General features: G+C 48.4%; 1 protein-coding gene across 8 annotated transcripts in view; it reads right to left on the bottom strand.

The window, feature by feature from the left end:
* Nucleotides 1-21370, bottom strand: part of GAN (gigaxonin) — a 47629-nt gene that overhangs the window by 13724 nt on the left and 12535 nt on the right. For 4 of the 8 annotated variants that reach the window (XR_005884110.1, XR_005884112.1, XR_005884111.1 and 1 more), the window contains exons 2-6: nucleotides 9480-9594; nucleotides 7148-7498; nucleotides 5363-5580; nucleotides 5056-5177; nucleotides 187-299 (exon numbers count right to left, since the gene is read on the bottom strand). Coding sequence is in view for 5 of the 8 variants with exons in the window: in XM_040982315.1 (XP_040838249.1) it covers nucleotides 187-299; nucleotides 5056-5177; nucleotides 5363-5580; nucleotides 7148-7498; nucleotides 9480-9594 (919 nt within the window). In the remaining 3 variants the exon portion in view is untranslated. Of the gene's footprint in view, nucleotides 1-186; nucleotides 300-5055; nucleotides 5178-5362; nucleotides 5581-7147; nucleotides 7499-9228; nucleotides 9311-9479; nucleotides 9613-21370 lie in introns of those variants that run through there. The other 4 variants (XM_040982318.1, XM_040982317.1, XM_040982319.1 and 1 more) reach the window with 4 other exon arrangements.

A 21370-nucleotide genomic window follows, 5' to 3' on the forward strand; every position in this document is an offset into this window, starting at 1 on the left:
GCATGTGAGGGCAGACATCCTGGCAGGAAGAACAGATGCAGGCTCTGTGCAAGTCCAAGGAGACCAGGATGAGGGAAGGAGGGAAGGAGGAGGAAGGGCGGGCAGCAGAGCAGAGGGCAGGGCCCTCCTTGAGCTCACAGCAAACAAAGGGCGAAGGGCAACAGAACCCTAACAGAAGCTTGTTACCTCATTCATGGGTGGCAGCGCAGTCCACGTGTTTGCATCTGGATCATACTTCTCCCCTGAGCTCAGGGTCTGCTTATTTTCATCTTGGCCCCCAAACACAAAGAGAAATCCTTCTGAAAAATCACAGCAGACAAACAGGAAATTGGACGTGGAACCCACCAAGGTGGCAGCACACAGTGGCGTCCGGGGCACTGTCTCTGACGACAGCAATCTCCTTCAGCTGTGGATCTTTAGCACATCTCATGTGAGCCATGCCGGTGAGTCACTCCGACCACTGTGCTCCGTGCATCACGCTCAGGGAGCAGGTCCTCACCACTGCCTCAGCATCAAAAGGACCGGACGCCCCTCACTCAGTTGCCAGGCAACACAGGGTCACCTCAGTCCCTCTATTCTGTCCAGAGCATCTGTGAGTTTCAGCCCATGTCTGTTCATTCAGGATGCCAGGAATGCTCAGGTCGGGGGCACCTGTGAACACTCAACATTCAAAGCAGGGTCTAGGGCTCAAGCTGGGCTCCTGCATTTGTGGAATGATGGATTAGGCTATTCTTCTGCAGAAAAACATGGACAGTGCCAGACATACCTTTTAAAAAACAATCTTCTGGACCCGGTGTGGTAGCCTAGCAACTAAAATCCTCGCCTTGAATGTGCCGGGATCCCATATGGGCGCCAGTTCTAATCCTGGTGGTCCCGGTTCCCTTCCAGCTCCCTGCTTGTGGCCTGGGAAGGCAGTACCCAAAGCCTTGGGACCCTGCACCCACACGGGAGACCTGGAGAAGGCTCCTAGCACCTCACTTTGGATCAGCTCAGCTCCGGCCGATGCGGCCGATTGGGGAGTGAATCAACAGACAGAAGACCTTTCTCTCTGTATATCTGACATTGCAATAAAAATAAACAAATCTTTTTTAAAAAGTTTTTACAAAATAATAATAATAATAATAATAATAATCTTCCCAGGGCTGGCAGCATGGGGTATAGGCTAGGCCTTAGTCCGTGGCACCAGCATCCCACACAGGAATCCATTTGTGTCCTGGCTGCCCCACTTCCCTTCTAGCTCTCTCCCTGTGGTATGGGAAGGCAGTGGAGGATGACCCAAGTCCTTGGGACCCTGCACCCAAATCGGAGAGCCAGAGGAAATTCCTGGCTCTCAGCTTTGGACTGACCCAGCTCTGACCGCTGTGGCCATTTGGGGAGTGAACCAGCAGACAGGAGATCTCTCTCTGTGGCTCTGATTTCCAAATACAAAGTAAATATTAAAAGACACGATCTTCCTAGAAGATAAAGGGTTCAGAAGACGATGAGGCAAACAGAAAGCAACAGTGGAGCCAAAGCTGCCCCCCGTGCAGCAGCCACGTTGCCAGGAAATGGTAAAGTCTTTGTTCCCCATGATAAACACAGAGACTGTAGTTCCGGTTCGAGCCTCTAGCAGGAAGCCCTCCCCAAGGTCCCGCCCAGGAGGAGGGCCAACCACGATCAGTACTCAGATCTTGCACTTGACGCAGAGTAGTACTACGTCAGCAGTGCTTGGGGGCAAGCGGAAGAAGCAAACGCACGGAAGAGAGGATCCTCAGCCTAGTGCTCCGTGGCTCTAAGACTTCACATTGTTTTTTTTTTTTAAGACTTATTTAGTTTTATTTGAAAGGTATATATACATACTTTAGCCTCTAGGCTACTGCGCTGGGCTGAAAAAACATTTTTAAAAAGGCAAGAAGAGCTAAGAAACCAGAGCAACTTGGACAAACAGAAGCAGATTTTCATTTCAGTCAATATAACTGTACAAATTATTCTCTTAACTGTTCAGTTTCTAAAGTATCAAACTCCAGGAAACCTAAAAAAATGAGTGTTACAGGAACCCTGTGATAGGTGTGTGTGTATGAAAATTATGAACATGTACAAACCATGAAAGAAAAATCTTGAGGGAGCTGATTTTGAGAAGAAAAAGCAGGGAAAGCAGATGCACAGGCTGCTGCCACCCTGCTCTGCCGACTCCTCACCGCTGACGGTAACTTCCCTCACTCCGAGGGTCCCTCGGTGGCTGCAGGTCTATCCTACCAGGCAGCCCTAGCCTTTCTATGTGTGGCAGTGACAGCAGGGCATGCCACTCTAGGTACCATATGGTATGCCTTCACATTACAAGCAAAACTGATGGGGAGAGAAAGCTACGGTATGGTACATAGTATGGCTTAACTTTAAAGAAAATTGGGCCCAGCGTGACAGCCTAGTGGTTAAAGTCCTCGCCTTGCATGCGCCAGGATCCCATATGGGTGCCGGTTCTAATCCTAGCGGCCGCACTTCCCATCCAGTTCCCTGCTTGTGGCCTGGGAAAGCAGTCAAGGACGGCCCAAAGTCTTGGGACCCTGCACCCGCGTGGGAGACCCGGAAGAGCTCCCGTCTCCTGGCTCCAGATCGGTGCAGCACCGATCATTGCCACTTGGGGAGTGAACCATCGGATGGAAGATCTTCCTCCCTGTCTCTCCTGCTCTCTGTATATTTGCCTTTCCAATAAAAATAAATACATTGTTAAAAAAAAAATTAAAGAAAATTTGTACTTCCTGGGGACCAGAGCCATGGGCATAGTAGGCTAAGTCTCTGTGGCACTGACATCCCCTGCGAGCGCCAGTTCGTGTCCCACCGCTCCACTTATTTTTATTTTAACATTTATCAATTCTTGGGCCCGGTGCTATAGCAAAGTGGTTAAAGTCCTTGCCTTGCACGTGCCGGGATCCCATATGGTTACCAGTTTTAATCCTGGCGACTCCGCTTCCCATCCAGCCCACTGCTTATGGCCTGGGAAAGCAGTCAGGGAGGGCCCAAAGCCTTGGGACCCTGTACCCGCGTGGGAGGCCCAGAAAAGCTCCTGGCTCCTGGCTTCAGATCAGCTCAGCTCCAGTCATTGCAGCCACTTGGGCAGTGAACCAATGGACGGAAGATTTTCCTCTCTCTCTCTCCTGCTCTCTGTATAACCGCTTTTCCAATAAAAATAAATAAATTTTGAAAAAAATTATTTATCAATTCTTATTAGAAAGGCAGATGCACAAAGAGAGACAGAAAGGAAGATCTTCCAATCACTGTCTCGTTCCTCAAATGGCCACAGTGTTCAGAGCTGAGGCGATCCGAAACCGGGGCCAGGAGCTTCTTCCAGGTCTCCACATGAGTGCAGGGTCCCAAGGACATCACCCATCCTTTGCTGCTTTCCCATGCCATAAGCCGGAGCTGGAAGGGAAGTGGAGTGGTTGGGACATGAACCGGTGCCCATATAGAATCCTGGTGCTTGCAAGGTGAGGATTTAGCTGCTGAGCCATCATATTGGGCCCTTACAGCTTCACTTCTGATCCTCCTTCTTGTTTACTGGCTGGGAAAGCAGTAGACAATGGCCGGAGTGCTTGGGCCCATGCCCATGTGGGAAACCCAGAGCAAGCTCCTGGGCTTGCAGCGGCTCAGCTCTGGCCGTGGGGGATCGAAGACCACTCTCTGTTTCTCCCCTCTCTGTAACTCTTCCAAGTAAAAATTAAACTTCAAAGAAAATTCTAAAAGCTCTATTTATCTGAGAGAGCCATGACATAGTATAAATAGTATATATTAATATACTAATATATTAATGCATACTATAGCATAGTGTATAATACAGCATGGATCTAAGCATCTTTAAGATTCTTTCTTTTTTTAATTTGAGAGGGACAGAAAGCAAACAAATATCTCTCACCTGCAGATTCACTTTTTAAATGCCCACTAGCTGGGGCTGGGCCAGGCCCGAGTCGGGAGCCAACAACACTCTGGGTCTCCCTCCCACACGGGTGGCAGAGGCCAGTTACCCGAGCTCGAACCTGCTGTCTCCCAAGGTGCACGCTGGCAAAAAGCTGCAGGCAGGATCGGAGCTGGGACCCAAACCCAGGCACTCCACTAGGCAAAACCGCTTCAGAGCCGTCCGAGGGAATGTAACGGGGAAGGCTCCCGGACCACTGCTCCCTACAGTTACACGAGAGGCACCTGCTTGGCATGAGCTGAAAGGGCAGTGCCAAGGGCAAAGCACAGGGTGGGTGCAGCGGGGCAGCATGTTGGCCGTCACCTGGGACACTGACATCCCACGTCAGAACCCTAGCTTGAGTCCTGCCCGCTCCACTTCTACCTGGTTTCCTGTTAAAGCCCCCAGGGAGGCAGTAGCTGATGGCCGACGCCTGGGTCGTGCCTCACACAGGGAGAGCAAGCAACGATGCCTACTTCCTGGCTGCCGCCTTAGTGTTTCAGAATGAGCCAGCAGACAGGAAGTCTTTCTGTCTCTCTGTTTCTCTCCATCTCTGCCTTTCAAACAAGTAAGTCTAAAAGTAAAGAAAGACAGAAAACAATGCCAGGCAGCAAATACGGTCTTTTCTATCAATGCTTAAAGTGAGAGCTCTGAAGAATGAGCAGCAGTTGTCAAACTTGCAAATGTCAAATAAAACACACCTTCTGGGGCAAAGTAACTGCTCATTTCATGGCTATTTCCAAAGTCTCATTGAAAATGCCTTGTTTATATATCATATAGTTTATAGACTTGGTCATCGTAATGATAAACAGCATGGATTACAAAGATGGGACTATGGTGCTCAGAGAAAGGCTGTGTCCCTGGGCCAGACACAGAGCCCATGAGCGACTCAAATCAGTGCGGGCCACTCTTCTCTCAGTTACAGGCTCCTCTACCACCTTCTCACAAACAGCTGAGAACGGCCAGGAGACAGTAAGTTTGCAAGGAAATAACTGCTTCTCCGAGCCATAGTTTCAAAAGCCAGAAGTATGTGAAAATGTAACCACACGGAGCAGTTAAAAAGGCACCTTCGGGTCACCCTGTCACAGCCTGAGTCACAGGCTCCGGTGAGGTTGGCCACAGGACAGTACCTGCGGAGAGGACGCCGTGGTTGATTCTCGGCATGCTCAAGGGCGCCAGTTCGATCCACAGCTGCCTGTTGGGGTCATAGAGCGGGCACATGCACCGCATTGCAGCCGTCGGTTTCCGGGACCTGAAGAAAAGCAGCGTGATGAGATGGCACAGGGCCCTCCACAGTCCTACTTATAGTAAAGGTGACGTTTTGGCACACTAAAGACGGTTAAAACATTAACAAACTGGACTGGAATTACGCTCAAGTACTGAAGATATCCGTGTTCACACATAACTACACCTGCAAACAACTCGGCCAGCACTTACACTCTCTCTTCCCCACCGACAGTCACGATGCACTCCGAGTAGCCCCGGGGCTTGAAGTTGGCCAGCATGGCTTCTCCTTGCTGTGGCTGGCTCAGGGGGATATTGCTGCATTCTTTGACAATTTCTCGAACCAGCGGTTCATTCAACATCTGTTCCCGTAAATAACTGGAGTCCAACCCAGAGACCCAGAGTGCTGACATGACATCCTTCATGTGCACCTGCAGGAGGAGGAGAGAGGATGGGATGAAGAAGCCATGGATGCAACACACACACACACACACACACACACACACACCCCTTTCGACTCATGAAGAACACACTGCTGGCCATCAGGTTATTCTCAGGCAGGGTCCCCAGGTTACAGGTCCAATTCTGCTTGAATATGCTTTACTGCCCCTTTTGTTCCTATTCCCATAGCCTCAACGAAGAACAACTTAACTTCAAATCAATCAGTTTCTTTTCTTCTATGTGAGATGCCAGTTTTGCTTATACTCCAAAAGCTTCCATTCCAATTGATAAACAGAGTAAAGAACAGCTAATTTGCTTTCCTTTGCGTATTTAGGGGCACAGGCATAGCAATGATCTATAGGGCAACAGCTCAATACACTGTGGTAAACTAAAAAAAAATCAACATAAATATTGTAAGAAAATAAAGTTCAATAAACACCTGGAGTGCAAGGCAGTTACTTCTGCAGTAATTACTGTTCAAAAATACTGAAGCTATGTAACGTGTCGCTCAGGCAGCGTAACTGACTAGCACACTCTACCTACATAAGGTGGAACTCTGTAATGAGTCACCCGTTAACTGACATATTCAGGAAATCTTCCTTGGTGTTCACTCACGCCAGGTAAGGTATGCTCTTCTACAGCCAGGAATAAAGGCATAAAGTTCAGCTTGGCCAAAGAACAGAGCACTGCCTCGTTTCCCTAGCAACCAGTGTCCTCAAGTATCCCCACACCTTCAGGCGAGAGGAGGGGAAGAGCAGGCGAGCAGCGGGCTGCTGCTGGTGGGCCTGGTGAGTGGCAGCAAGTTGGACGCTTCCAGTCCCTTCTCTCGCTGGGCCCACAAACAGGAAAAAGAACCAAGTGTTCCTTCTAACACTAAGGTGACACACACAGCCTCCAAATGGGCGTCCTCAGAGGCTTACAGAATTCAAAACATACAAGAGAGCCACTGAAACCCTTAGTGCATGGCCCATTTGGAATCCACTCTGTAACTGACCTGACGCATTTTCCCCCCACTGTGAGAACGGCAACTGAAGGCTCTCATTGGAAAGGATCAGACACAAACACTGCGATCCCGTTCCCTACCCAACAGGAGTCCCAGCTGCAGGCTGACATTTTCTCAGACCTTCTTTCTGTAAGATTGGGTCACCCCCAAATCCCTCCTCACACGAACTCCAGCGCCCTCCTGCTGTCTCACTCCAGGCAGGGAGCACCCCAGCGCTCCCTTGCTGCCCTCCTGCCAGGGCCAGATCCCAGGGGGCAGGGTGCTGACAGCAAGGGTGGGATGCCACCTTTCTATAACCTCCACGTGTGCTTGAAATTACTTCTCCACCAAAGGCAGTATGCACAGCATGCTCCTTCCACGTGTCAACATTCCCACTGACAGACTCGGAGCTATGCAGGTTCTCAGTCTGGTCTGAAAAACTAAATAGTTTAATGACAGACGGGAAGGCATTCAGGTCACAGCTCTCCAAGTCTTTCTGAGCGAGGAAGAACAACCAAAGCACCGTAAGGCTAGATTACAAATAAATACCAGATCAAGTTAGAAACCACATGCACCTTTCTGATTTCGGTGTCGTGGGCTATCCACCGGATGACAGCTTCAAATACATATTTTTCATTGCCAACGTTCAACTTCTCAAGAGAAATCACTTCTTTGAGCTTCTGAGGACTCAGTTCGAGGAATTCTTCGGTGCTGCTGACATCTCGGAAATGCGTCTCCAGGTATTCTGTGGCCAGGTAGTGGACGTGATGCAGGCAATAATGCAGCGCAAAATCCCGGATCCCGATGCAGTTCTCGGCAGCAATGCAGCCCTCTAAGAACTCACAGCACAGGGTCTTGAGGTCCGTCAGCAGCAGCAGGTCGGCGGCCTGGACGACGTCCTGGATCGTGTCTTCGTTTAACCTGATCTGGAAGGAGAGCATAGTCATACTGAAATGCACAGATCTGTAACACAAACACTGATCTTTCAGGCTGAACCATAAGAAATTTTTATAGGTTGAAAATCATCAAATACTGGCAATTTCATGTAGATTTCACCTAGCACTTTTTCCACAGCCTGAGGGTACCAAGGAAGTTTCTACCAATGCAAGTAAACAGAAGCTTGGTGAGCTTTCCACAACTGTCATGTTCTAGGGAGAACTTGACCTGCACAACTTGGAAAAACTCTGGCTGGCTGCCACGCCCAGGAGCTGAGGAGTGCCACCTTCTGCAGCACGCGGAGGCAAGTCCACCAAGTGCAAAGGCAAACAGGACGGAGCTCCTCCAGGACGCCGTGGAAGCCCCATGCTGTGGTGCCCACAGCAGTTTGGTCCAAGGCGTTCCTCTTCATCAGGAATGTCTGCTTTCCATCTACCTCCCTCAGTGCTTGGCTTGCACCTGCTCCTTGGCTGACTCACAGTTTTCTGTGCAGCACACGGCGGTGTAAAGAAACAGGTGCTGAAATACCGCCCCGTCAGCCGACTCCCTGGTTGGGTCTTCCACTGCCGCTCAGAAAGAGAGGAACGGAGCCAGACAGAGCAGAAACACTTCACCACATTTCACACGTGGAGTATGACAGATTAAACAACAACTAGGTGTACACAGCTGTCAACTGTCTCAGGAACTAGGTAAAACAGCTGGAGAGCTGTGCAAGTGGGACATTGTCACGCACATGATCTGCTCGAGTCTCATGATAGCAGACTATTCAACACGACGTGGGAAAAGCTCAATCTGCCACTTAAGTTACAACTAAGGCATTACACTTAAATTGGAAAGAAACTGTAAGTAAGGCTTCCAGCTCTGATACCCAGCTTGGCATGACAGGCTCTGCTGACTGCTGGGCCATCTCTGCAGGAGAGCCAAGAGGTTGCTCTCGAGCCTGGCTCTCGGAAGCCACACAAGAGATCCAGCGTTGTAAGAGCAGCTCGCAAACAATTCAAATCCCCTCGTCTGTTGAGCAATTACAGAAACCACAGCCACCTTGAGCTTATGAGAAAAGATAAGGTAGGGGCAACACCATGAAACCAAATCAGACGCTTTGAAAAGGATGAGAGTCACCGCACTTAACTTGGGACAGGAGAAGCATGTTCAGAGAGAGCAAGAAGTACACCCAGAAAATACACAGGAGAGACAGTCCTTCCAGCAGGGGAAAGTAAGGCAGCAGTGATGAAAAAGGATGCCAGGCTGGGGGTAAGTTCCAAGAAGGAAGAAAGAATACGATGCCACATGGCTGTGGGTCATGTACACGGACCTCCTCCTCCGTCAGTCAGCACCAACTCACACCTCCTGCTTTTCTGGAGGACCACGTGAACACTGTCCATCACCAAATGGGGGCAGGTGGGTGGAGGACAAAGGAACAGAAAGAAACTTCCTCGATCTGCAGATATACAATGGGGTGAGAGGGGCTGGGGCAAAGACGCAGGCAGGTGCCTCTGTGGCAGCAGGACCACAGAACCACCACTAGAGTAAGGGGCGCTTGCATGACTCCCCTTTCACAGGAATCAAAACTAAGGGACTCTTCTCTTCTACAAAATAAGCTCCAGTACCCAGGAAGCCACAGACACAGGCCAAGTTCCCCGCAAGGTGGGCACAGGGCGAGTTTAGATTCAAGATTCAAAAACAAAAACCCAAAAAGCAGCACAGCATCCTGTGTTCTCACCTCGCACACCGGCAGGTGCGGTTCAGAGTGGCAAAAACGCGCACTCGGATTGGGGTCTGGGATGCTGCTTTGTCTGCTGCTCTTTCAGGAGCTGAGCCCTAGAAGAACACACACGGGGTGTCGTGACCAGGAGAAGCACACAGTGACAGAGGGTGAGGATGGCAGTGTCGCTTGGCCGAATAACAGACGACCCTCGGCCTGAGCTCAAGAAGCCTCTACTCGGGTCTTCTCCCCTCTGACTCTCGTCATACCTGCCCACTGAAGATGTAATCCAGGATCTCTCTCATAACCATTACCGATATCCCTTCAAGTTCAATCTTATAAGTTGATCCATCATCTTTTGGAGGATTATAGTTTAATTTTGTCCTAAGAAAGGGAGAAAAATGTAAAATTTCTATGAAAACACAGAAACAGCTATAAATACTTATACTCTAAATACTCTACAAAGAATACGACACTTAACAGTATGTGAAGCCGCACCTAGAAAATTCAGTTTCAGTTAAATCAACATATTTTTTTTAATAACTTTTACCTAAAAACATTGGTCCTTCTTAAAGGACAGAGGACTGAGATCCCTACAGGCATGAATTTTCATTTTTCCTTGGGAATCCAGTCCTGAAAGCCGAGTTATATCATTAATGACCTCATTCTTTTCAGTAATGCAAGGACACACAGATCTGCCACCCCCAAACCAAAGCTCAGACCTCCCAAAGCCTGCTTTCTGCCCGACAGAAGTATCCTCCGAATTCCTGATGACCAATGTTCCCTTGCTGCTTCTTTATTATCAGACTTATCTACATTTCAAGCTGTTCGCAATCTTATCAAGGCATAAGTGTCGCCCTGGGTCTTTGTTTTTTTCCGCTAGATGACATTTCACCATTGTCAGCCTCTGGGTTGCTTCCAGGTCCCTGGTACTACGAGCTGGCAGCGTTGCTGGACTGTAATCGTACGCATCTGTTTAGGCACAGTGGCCGAGCATTCCCTTGGGCACACCGCTGGCAGAAGTGGGAGCAGCTCACCACCTCTTCCAAGTGCACATGGATCTGTAAACTCTCATCGCCCGCCCACCCAAAGTTCTGCGTTTGCCTCCTTGCCCGGGTGCCAGCTTCACAGGCCTGGGCTGCTCATTTCTGACGACACCTGCTTGGGCGATGTCTCTTGCTCACTCTGCTGATTAGCTACCCTGTACAGACACAGGAATTCTTTAAACATTCTTGGTATCATTTCTCTGGTAGGCTTTTTTTTTTAAAAGATTTATTTTTATTATTTTTTCATTGGAAAGGCAGATATACAGAGAGGAGAGACAGAGAGGAAGATCTTCCGTCCGATGATTCACTCCCCCAGTGAGCGCAACGGGCCGATACTATGCCGATCCGAAGCCAGGAGCCTCTTCCGGGTCTCCCACGCGGGTGCAGGGTCCCAAAGCTCTGGGCCGTCCTCGACTGCTTTCCCAGGCCATAGGCAGGGAGCTGGAAGGGAAGCGGGGCTGCCGGGATTAGAACCGGCGCCCATATGGGATCCCGGGCGTGCAAGGTGAGGACCTTTAACCAATTGCGCCACCGCGCTGGGCCCTGGTAGGCTTTTTTTAAAAAAAAGATTTATTTTTAAATTTTATTGGAAAGTCAGATATACAGAGAGGAGATCTTCCATCCGATGGTTCACTCCCCAAGTGGCTACAACAGCTGGAGCTGAGCTGATCCGAAGCCAGGAGTCAGGAACTCCCTCTAGGTCTCCCACACGGGTGCAGGGTCCCAAAGCTTTGGGCTGTCCTCGACTGCTTTCCCAGGCCACAGGCAGGGAGTTGGATGGGGAGTGGGGCTGCTGGGATTAAAACCAGTGCCCATATGGGATCCCAGTGCATGCAAGGTGAAGAATTTAGCCACTAGGCTACTGCGCTGGGCCTGACCTTTTTTTAATATATACTACAAAAGATGAAGAACAGCTGAAGAATACTTTTTTCATTATCAACAGTTTTATGTGCCTTGTTTAAAAACTTGTTTCTTAGCTAAGATGAAAAGATATCACTGATACTCTTTTCCAAGAATATTTAAGGTTTCTAAACACATATATTGCAGTGAATTTTAAAGTTACTTTGTAGCACGCAGCTGAAAGGCAGCTCTGCTAGATCCTGGGATGGTGTAGATATGTGTCACTTTAAGTGACACGTAACTCCCTCTTCAAATATTGGGATCCGAGTAGCAACAGCCTTTAAACCCATTATTGGTATTCAGACTTCTATGATAGTATAATGAAGACAATGAAGAATTAGATTTTTGGAACACAGAAAACAAAGTGAAGAAAGTAACAGTGACTCCAAAATAAATTTTTTTAAATTGACAGCAGTATTTGAGTATCTCAACTGCCACAATCTGAAAGACTTGTCTTTCTAGTTACTCTACGGTGGAGGGCCCAGACCGAAGGGACCAACGGCCAGGGCCTCCCCAACTTCAGTTCACCCAAATCAGCGGGAGATCCTGCCAAACAAGCCCGTCTTGACCTGGAGGCCCGCAGCACGCTCTGGGGAGGAGCAGCAAGGGGTTAACCAAGGCTTCTTAAATGTGGCTTTGCGTTTCTAACACATTCTTGCTGAATATTTTGTAAAATGTGTTAACATCAATTACTAGAAAAATGAAATTTTAAAAAGACATTAATAAATTCAGGCCCCAGTGATTTATGATAACAGACACCAACTGCACTGCCAATCGTTGAATTTCTAATTCACACTCCCCGGGGCAGTGCTCAAACCCCATGGTGGGTGACAGTACACAGACCCCACCAGTCTGCAGTGACAATCATCTGCCTGCCCAGAGCAGGGAGCGAGGGAGAGCAGGTGCCAGTCCCGTGACCGTGGAGCCATTCACACGCACTTCCGATGGCGAGCTTCACGCAGCATCTCAAGCCCCCGCCTCCCTCCTCCGTGGGAAGCAGCAGCAGCCTGCACACCTGCCTCCCTCTCCCTTTGTCTTCAGTTTCTCCAACCCCACAGTTTAACTCTCTCACACTCCACCTTCTGTTTCCCATTTCTTTCCTTCAGTATAATCTAATTTTTCTAGTTTTTACTAATGAATTGTCCTCTCTTCTTTAGCTCCATTTTCTCCACGAATTTTCCCGTAATCTAGCATTTTCTTAGCTTGCACAATGCTTCTACCTCTGTACTGAATAAGCCAATGAATAACAACACAACAGCTAAGCGAAGGGGCTGGCAACCAAGCACCCACGCTGTGGAGCTGGCTACATGTCAGCCGCTCTTGGTGCTGCTCCCCCACCCCGAAGCCACCGAGTTCTCCACAGACCTGCTGAAGTCACAATTCACCTGACCGCTTAGGCAATGTCACTTTACAGAGCTGGCTCAGACAATGCAGCAGTCTTAAACCTTGAGAATCTCCCCTTGAGTACAACCCAGAAATAAGTGGGAGCACTACAGAATGGGCTGACTCTGTGTCATTGGTACAATCTTCCTGGATGGTCCATGTCCCAGGACAAGAACCTCTCTCTTACTCCTTTTTCTCATTCATAAGTGGAAGACAGCACACAGCCGATTCCAGGCCTCTTCCCTTCCTGGGCTCCTAACAACACTGACAATTAAAAAAAAAAAAGTCTTCAAAGAAAATAAATGTTGCTGGTTGCCATGCTAATGAAGCTGGTTTCACATTCATGCCGTGGTCTGTAACTTTTTAGGAACCATAATACAACCAAAGTGATGCGCAGGCGCAGGGTATGCCCAGTCTGACGGTGGTCAGTACATCAGATACAACAGCCCAGAGAAGCCAGACTGCTCCTCTCTCCCCAGAATCATTGTAGACACATTTCTAAATGGGGTTGATGGGACAATGACAGAGAGTAAACCTAAGTGACTTTTCCTCCCCTCTCATGCAAAAGTAGTTGCCAATAAAAGCAAGGCAATGTCCTCAAACAGGTTTCAAGCCAAGTTATGTCCAAGAAGTCAAGTTGCACAGCGAAGCTGGGCTAACTCATGAATATGACGCAGCTGGTTCCAAATGAGTCATGCCCCTGCAGTTGTGTAGCAGTCAAGCCCAGACTCTTAGGGTGCAAGGTGAGGAGTCTGGGCTCGTCCTGTCACTGTCCCCGTAAGCCAGATGAATGCCCAGCGCGGTGGTGTTTACAGATGTCCCCTACCATTCCTTTTTTGACTTCATGAGCTCCTGAGGGTCACATCAAAATGGATCTTCAGGCTACAAGATTTCTGGGTAGTGAAACAACCAACAGGTACGACAGTGATCAATACATGCCATCATCCATTAGCTCACAGCCATGATGCCCAACTCTGAGAGACGCTCACCTACATGGAGGTCTCCGGGTGACAGCACTGTCGCCCACATGCACACTCTCCAGTGAAGTGTGCTGATCACGCAGGGGGCTGTGTATGGGTGGGGTCACAGGGAGGAGAAAGATTTCTGAACCTTCTGTTCAGTTTTGTCATAAACCTAAAGTGGTTATAAAAAGTCTTTTTTGTTTATAGCCTGGTGTGATAGCCTAGTGGCTGAAGCCCTCACCTAGCATGCACTGGGATCCCATATGGGTGCTGGTTAATGTCCCAGCTGCTCCACTTCCCTTCAAGCTCCCTGCTGTGGCCTGGGAAAGTAGTATATGTTGGCCCAAAGCCTTGGGACCCTGCACTCACGTGGGAGACCTGGAGGAAGTTCCTGGCTCCTGGCTTCAGATCAGCTCAGCTCCAGCCATTGTGGCTATGATGAAGTAAACCATCGGACGGAAGATCTTTCTGACTCTCCTTCTCTCTGTATATCTGCCTTTGCAATAAGAACAAATAATTTTTTTTAAAAAAAAAAAGCTGTTTTTGTTTGTTTTTAAAAATATTTTTAAGGATCTTTTTGGCCCCAATTCAATTTCCTGAAAGATTAGTTAAGATCTCCACACGGGCCTCTCCTGGCACAGCTTTGAGGGCAGAGCAGAACCCTGCCTAGCTCTTAGTTTCTATCATCCAGATTTCCATGTGTCTGGAAGAAAAGCATCTACACAGACGCCCACCCCGTGACCAGGGTCTGGGACAGATGCACTGGAATTGTGTACTGGGTGCCCGGGGCCTGCAGCAAGCTCCTCTCTTCACAGCACCATGAAGTGCCACAAGCTAATGGAGCATCAACATATTCCTCCTGCATAACAAAGCCAGGTCAGGGAGTACTGAGGAAGGCCAAGAAACACCGTGACAGGACAGGGATGGACTGTGTGACCTGCCAGGGGCTGCCACCAGCCCGCATCGGTGCACCTGCAACACATGGAAAACGGGAATGGGCTCTGCGCCCCTTGTTGCTCTTGCTGCCCTAGAGCTGCACTGCCGCAAGAGTGGGACTCAGCACTATTCCTTTACTTTCATCTCGTCTACCTTCCCTCCATTCACATCTCTCGGCCTCCAGTTCTTACCAAAAAGATGTTTTCCTCTTACACAGATTCTGGAAATGACTAATCAATAGAATGGATTTTAAGCAGATTTTCAGATGCCATCCAACCCAGACCAGTTTGGTCAAGTCTAAGAGTGTACATATACAAAGTTCTCTAGTTTATCCCATCTTCCCACAGGTTATTTCTTTATGGGACAAAGGGCTGCTACAGTAACAGAGACCCACAGAGCAGCCCAGGGACCCAGCTTAAGGCAAAGCCTTGCTCCCTCTCCCTGCTTTAACTTTCTTCATGGAACCTATCACTAGCTAATAAATCATGTTTGCTTAATGTCAACATCCATGAAAACAGGAACTTGACTTTTTTTTTTTTTCTGATTCCACTCCCTGACTTATTAAGTCTGATACCAAATGAGCACTTGACAAATATTTAATGAGCTGATAAGGAACACTGCCAGGATAGGGAACCTATGCATTTTAACCCTGCAAATGTCATGTACTATTTGCATTTGACTGAAATCAAAGGATCTCATGACTGCTCTGCAATGACATCATGGAGTGGGTACTCAGTACAGTGCTTGAGGCACTGAGTGGGGACCAGTGTTGTGGCTAGGCAGGTAAACCTGCTGCCTGTGTGGCTGGCATCCCATGAGCTAGGTCACTTCCTGGCTGTTCAACTTCTAAGCCTGCTCCCTGCTAATACATCTGGAAAAGCAGCAGAGGATGGTCCAAGTACTCTGACCCCTGCTGCTCATGTCAGAGACTGGGATTAAGCTCCTGGTGTTGGCTTTGCCCAGCCCTGGCCATTGCAGCCACCTAGGGAAGGAACAAGATGGAAGCTTTCTCTCCCTTTATCTCTCCTTCTCTTTCTGTAACTCTTTCAAAGAAATAGACAAATCTAAAGGAAAAAATAATATACATACTACGTGGGATACCTATATTGCATATCAGCATGTCTGGTTTTGAGAGCCTGCACGGCTCCTGGTTCACCTGCCAATGCTCACCCCAGGAGGCACTGGGTGATAGCTTAAGCAGTTGGGCTCTTGCCACTCCTGTGGGGAGATGGAAACTGAGTTCCTGGCTCGTGACAATAATTCAGCTGTTGAGGACATCCGAGAAGTGAACCAGGGGATGAGAATTTTTTTTTCTGCCACTCAAATAAAATGAAGAAAGAGACAATACCACTGAACATCTCACTGATCACTCACTGGTCATCTCACTTCCTACACATCTCACTGGTCACAAGGTGATGCTTCCTTCTCAAACATCAACCCACGGTGTGACACAAAGTCAGATATGCAAGGATTTAATGTGCCAGTGTTCAACTAGCTTCGGAAGCTAATCAATACTCACATCGCAATCATCTCTGGGCTGAGGCCCAAATGGGAATTGGACTCTGAGGCCGGGAATAGGTTTACGGATTGTGAATAAGCCTACCTGAACTCTGCCTCCCACTGCTTCACCACTCTGTCCCCACCATTTACCACTGCCTCTCCTGGGAAAATCATCAGCCCCATGTAACAGAAAAACACAAGATCTAGGGCAGGTTTTAGGGAAACTAAGGCTTACTCCTCAGCAGCCCCCAGCACAGGAACGAGGGTGAGCAGACCCACCTTCAAAGCACTGGGTGCACAAACAACTCCTTGTTGCCTCGCCAGTTCCTTTCCGAACACCACCCTTCCCTTGATCAAGCAACACTTGAGCACTCACAAAAATGTGCTCCATTGTCCTCTCGATGTCACATCAACCACTTTGAAGATGAAATACAGCCTTGTATATTTAGCTCTGCTTTGCGGAACTATGCCCAATTCCATCAGTATCTAGAGGAAATATGAGAATAGCAATTGTGCACCGCTGAGTATCCCTGGGATTGAGCAAAGGAGAACTTTCTCTTAAAGATTATGTTTTCTGAAAAGAACATAGTAACTGAGTCACCGCTTAAGCAGGAGCACCCAAGGAAACTTGTACACATACCTGGGGGATAGCAAGAGGGAAAGGCAACACACCCCCGGGTGTGAGACCTGCGACCACAGGGCAGAAATGAAACACACAAAGTCCAGCCAAACCACTGAAAGTGGCACTAGAGGATACACTGCCCTGCTTTGCAGTACCAGCTGCAGCACTGACCCAAGCACAAGGTCAAGACTGAAGCACGGATTCCGAAGGCAGAGCTCACCCAGCTACAGCCCTCGCTCGTGAGGAACCGACAACCACCATTTCTAACCACATCTCCAGAAAAGTTTGTGGAAACCACATTACAGGAAAACTAAGCTCATCTTTGATTCTTACCTTTCAATGTATTAGTAGAGTTAATACTAGCAAAATGAAATGTTACAACTCATTTCCAAGTGTTTTTAAAGTCACACATGGGAAGCCTCTAGCGTCATGCCTCATGGATACCCCATTCCCTTCCTCCTCTCCCAGTTTTCACTAACTTGTACCATCCAGCTGCTCAAGTCTAAACTTTCAGAGTCTAACATGGAATACAGATATAAATAGGTGATTAAATTAATGAATGCCAGTTGATGAGAAATGGATTGCTTACCATCTCAAATTCCTTTATCATCTATAAATTCCTTCTTAGTACCCAAAGAGTAAAATAGCGCATTAAATCTAGATGATGCTTCGTGATTATGTGTCCAAAGTGAACAGCACTGTGTAGGGACAGAACAGGGGCCTCCTGACAGGACGCTGTCATACACACAGCCTCAACCTCATCATCAGAAACCCAGCAAACCAGAGTCAGGAGAGATTCTATAAACTGCTCCATGCTTGTGACACACGGGAAAAGGCTGAGGGACGGCCACCACCTGCAGGAGACCAAATGGTCACCATGAACATGACAAGCAGGTGCTCACAGGCACACAGTGGGAGCGCAGTCCTGTCATTCCAGGCAGGAGTTGCAAGGCTGCAGCAAGGCCAGACAGCAGGAAGTAAAGCTGCGTGGGGCGGGGGAGGAAGCCATCCCTGAGGACCTGTGCATCACACACAGGACGTGACTCTACCCTGAGAGCAACGGAGCCTCAGCAACAGGAGTCTGCTGTTTCTTTCTAACGGTCACTTTGAATCAAGTTCAGACATAAAGGTTTTTTGTGTGTATTTTTAAAAACTATATAAAATGCCTGTACACCCTTCCTTCACCAAGTAGAAAATAAATGGCACCCAGATGACCTTGTCTTTCACCACTTTAACACTTTGACAGGTTCTACTCAATGGTTATGTACAGCATTCTTCAATTTGAGCTTGTTTTATTTCTTCTTCTATTTTTTCCCCTTTTTTTAGACTTTATTTATTTGAAAGGTAGACTTACGGAGATGCAGAAAGAGACAGCCAAAGACAGAAAATCTTCAATCTGCTGGTTCGCTTCCCAGATGGTGGCAACAGCTAGGGCTGGGCAAGGCCAAAGCCAAGAGCCAGGGCTTCACCTGGACTTCCCACAGGGGTGGCAGGGACCCGAACACTTGGGCCATCCCCACTTGCTCCCCTAGGTCATTAACAGGAAGGTAGCTGGGAAGCGGAGCAGCTGAGACCTGAACTGGTGCCCGTGTGGGATACTGGCAGTGAGGAGGCAGCTTTGCCCACAGACCACAGCGCCAGCACCTGTTTCATTTCTTAGAATACACTGAGCCTGTGCACCATGGGCAGGAACATTGCCCTTTGCTGCACATCTTATCCCTCCCTGCTGACAGGAGGGGTTGGCTGGTATCTGTTGGAGTTTCTCTACTGTAAAATTATTATTTTTCCCTGTATAATCACGAAATATACCAGAGGAGATAATCTAAGAATAGACAAATGTCCTTTTTCTCCTGAAACTTTGTCCACTAATTTTAACGTCCACTGGTGGATGCTGCATGCAGTAATTACTACCGTGCTATTCCAATGATGCTTTTCTAGTCTGTTTCTTCTACATACAACAGTTGAAGTTCTATAAAAACGACTTGCCTCCTCTCCTTCATTTAGTAATTTATTCATCATCCACACACTAACTTTTTCGTTCATTGACACATGATGCTCACGGATTATGACAAAATGTCAGCCTTACTTATTTTCTTGCAGTTGGGTCACTGGACTTCTCTCAGGCTGGCGCCAGTGTCCTCTCAGACAGCCAATGTGCTTGAGCCCATCTTACTTTGGCACAAGGCACTCCAGGCTCTTGGGTATTTTTCCTGCCCTGGAGCCGAGTCAACCCTGGCTCCAAATACATGAGTTTTAAACATTATCCCATTACATTCTGGAATCTGGTTCCTTGTAGCAGTTGCATGGAAGACTGGTGGGGGCTGAGCATGGAGGCAAACGGGCCAATAAGGTGCCCTGTCACAACTCAGCACAAATGGAAGCTGGCACTTGGCAGGGGCAGTGGCGATAGTGAAGGCAAGACAAAGAGCTCAGAGATCCACTGCCAGCTGGGGAAGGAGGGAGCAGTGGCATCTCAGATGACTGCCAGCGTTCACCTGGGCAATCTGGCATCACAGATCAGCCAGCATGGCTAACAAAGGACAGACTACCTGGGGGAAGAGCGAGCTGGGCTCCAGTAGGCAGGTGTAAGGTGGCCAGGCAGCCGGCTATTGAACCTAAAGGCGTGGGGATTGGGAGGAGGGTGGGTGAGGCTGTGCTGTGTGACATTGGAGCAATGGCATTGCCATGGGAGATGCATTGGCTGAGGACAGAATCTCACGCCTGATCAGGCTGGAGGCAGACTGTCAGGGAAACAGGACAAAGGCGTCACAGAAGCCAAGAAACACCAAGAGTCAACAAAATCCCCAACAGCGGTAAGCAAGTACGGCAGATAGGGCAACGAAGAAAAATACTTAGAGTCTCCCTCATGTCATTTGGCAATTACAATTTGCAAATTTTTAAGGAAGGCCATGAATTATTTTAATGGAGTGATGAGACAAGCCTAATGGCAGAATCAAGCCCAAAAGAGGAGGTGAGGCTGCATACACACACAAGCACACGCGCTGTAAAGCCAAGGGAAGGTGCACCTGTTGGAGAGCACTGAACAGCCGCCTTCATCCCACATCTGCGCATCAGCAATATGCCAGGCACTGGGAAAAGGACACAGATCTTCATGCTAGAGCAAAGGATCCAGGAGAGAAGGGAAAAGATTTTAAAAATGCAGGAGAAGAATGAGGATACACACAGAACAACACAATGGGAGAAACACGAGACTGGAGCTGGGGGAGCAGAGAGGGGAGAAACTGGCAGGACGAGCCTTGGCTCTCAGTTCTGCAGGAGATGGGCACAGAGAGCCAGCAAGACCGTGTGCCACACTCAGAGGGATCTGAAGAGCTCAAAGCTTTCCTGTCCAAGTTTCGTTTGTTCATTCCTCAAATGACTTCAACAGCGTGGGCTGAGTCGGGCTTTGGGCAGGAACACAGAGGTGCATCCAGATTGCCCACAGGGGCACGGGGACCCAAAGCACTCGGGCCATCTTCTGCTATGGACCCAGGCACATCAGTAGGGAGTTGACTGGAAGTAGAACAGCAGGAATTGCAGTGCTCATATGGGGTGCCAGTGTTACACATAGCAGCTTATCCCACTTATCCACAACATCGGTCCCCTACACGTGGTTTCTTTTATTTTAACATGAAAAATATAGGTGGCAGGGTTCTCATGTGCCCTGCAAAGCCTAAAACATTCCTGACCTTCCTAGAGAAAGTTTGTCCATCCCTGCTCTGAATAATTTTATGAGAACATACATTTAATAAGCCAAACAGATGTACGAAATAGAAACTTTGAGCAATTATTACCAAAAGTGAAAAAGTAACGGCAATGGATGTTCGGAAGGAATCGGAGACGCTCTGTGAGGTCGCCGCACAGTAGCCCAGCCTGCCTGGATGGTAGTCTGGCTTCAGAACACCAGAATTACAAATCTGCATCTGTGTTCTGACCTGCGAGGTAGATCTACATGGGTTCACCCTCACCCCCAAAAAACACAAAGAAAGAGGAGCCCAAGTGGCTTTTACTGGTTTATTTATACTGTCAATGTTCAAAAGAAAACGAAAAAAACCCCTGAGGTTAAAATGTCAAATAGGACAGTGATAAAGCAAATTACACGAACAGTGACATGATGTAACACAAAGCTATTAAAACAGCGATTATGAGCATCACATTGAGCTGTGGGCACACGGTATGAAGTGACTTCAAGTGAGAAGATGGAACATGGCAGCACGTGCACAGGACTGTGACTGCGTCAGCAGGTGGCACACCGCAGCGAACCACGAGCCACAGGGATGCACCGGACACAACTCGCGGGGCTAACTTCCTATTTTTTACACGACGTGGATTTAGAGAACTTAAACCTAGTTCTTAGAGTTCTGAAAGTGCAGCAGTCAATAAAATTCACCTCTTAGGAGACAAGGTTTGGAAATGCATGTTCAACTTCTGAAGTGAGTTCAGAGACAGAATCATGATGCAGCAGCTTGGGAAGCCAAAAAATTCCTCTGGAATGAAACAAGCCCGACTCCTTGTTCTGGTCACACCCTGACCCTTCGGGAACACACATAAAAGGAAGGCAATCATGCCGCGACCTGCCAGACAGCGCCACGTCTAGAGGCTTTGCCTCTACCCTCGCACCCATGCAAACACCAGCTTTGACTGGGGCTCTCAGACAGCTTCCCTCTTGAAAGAGCAACACCACAGAAGCAGGTTCCCATTTCTACTCTCTTCCACTTTCTCCATCGCAATGTGGGCCGAGAGAAGGAAGGTTTATGCCCTTTTAAAATTTATCCAAAGCCAGGAGCCAGGAGCCTCTTCCTGGTCTCCCA

Source organism: Ochotona curzoniae, unplaced genomic scaffold (assembly GCF_017591425.1).
Source record: "Ochotona curzoniae isolate NIBS_2020 unplaced genomic scaffold, NIBS_Ocur_1.0 contig_3622, whole genome shotgun sequence".
NCBI classification, from domain to species: Eukaryota; Metazoa; Chordata; class Mammalia; order Lagomorpha; family Ochotonidae; genus Ochotona; species Ochotona curzoniae.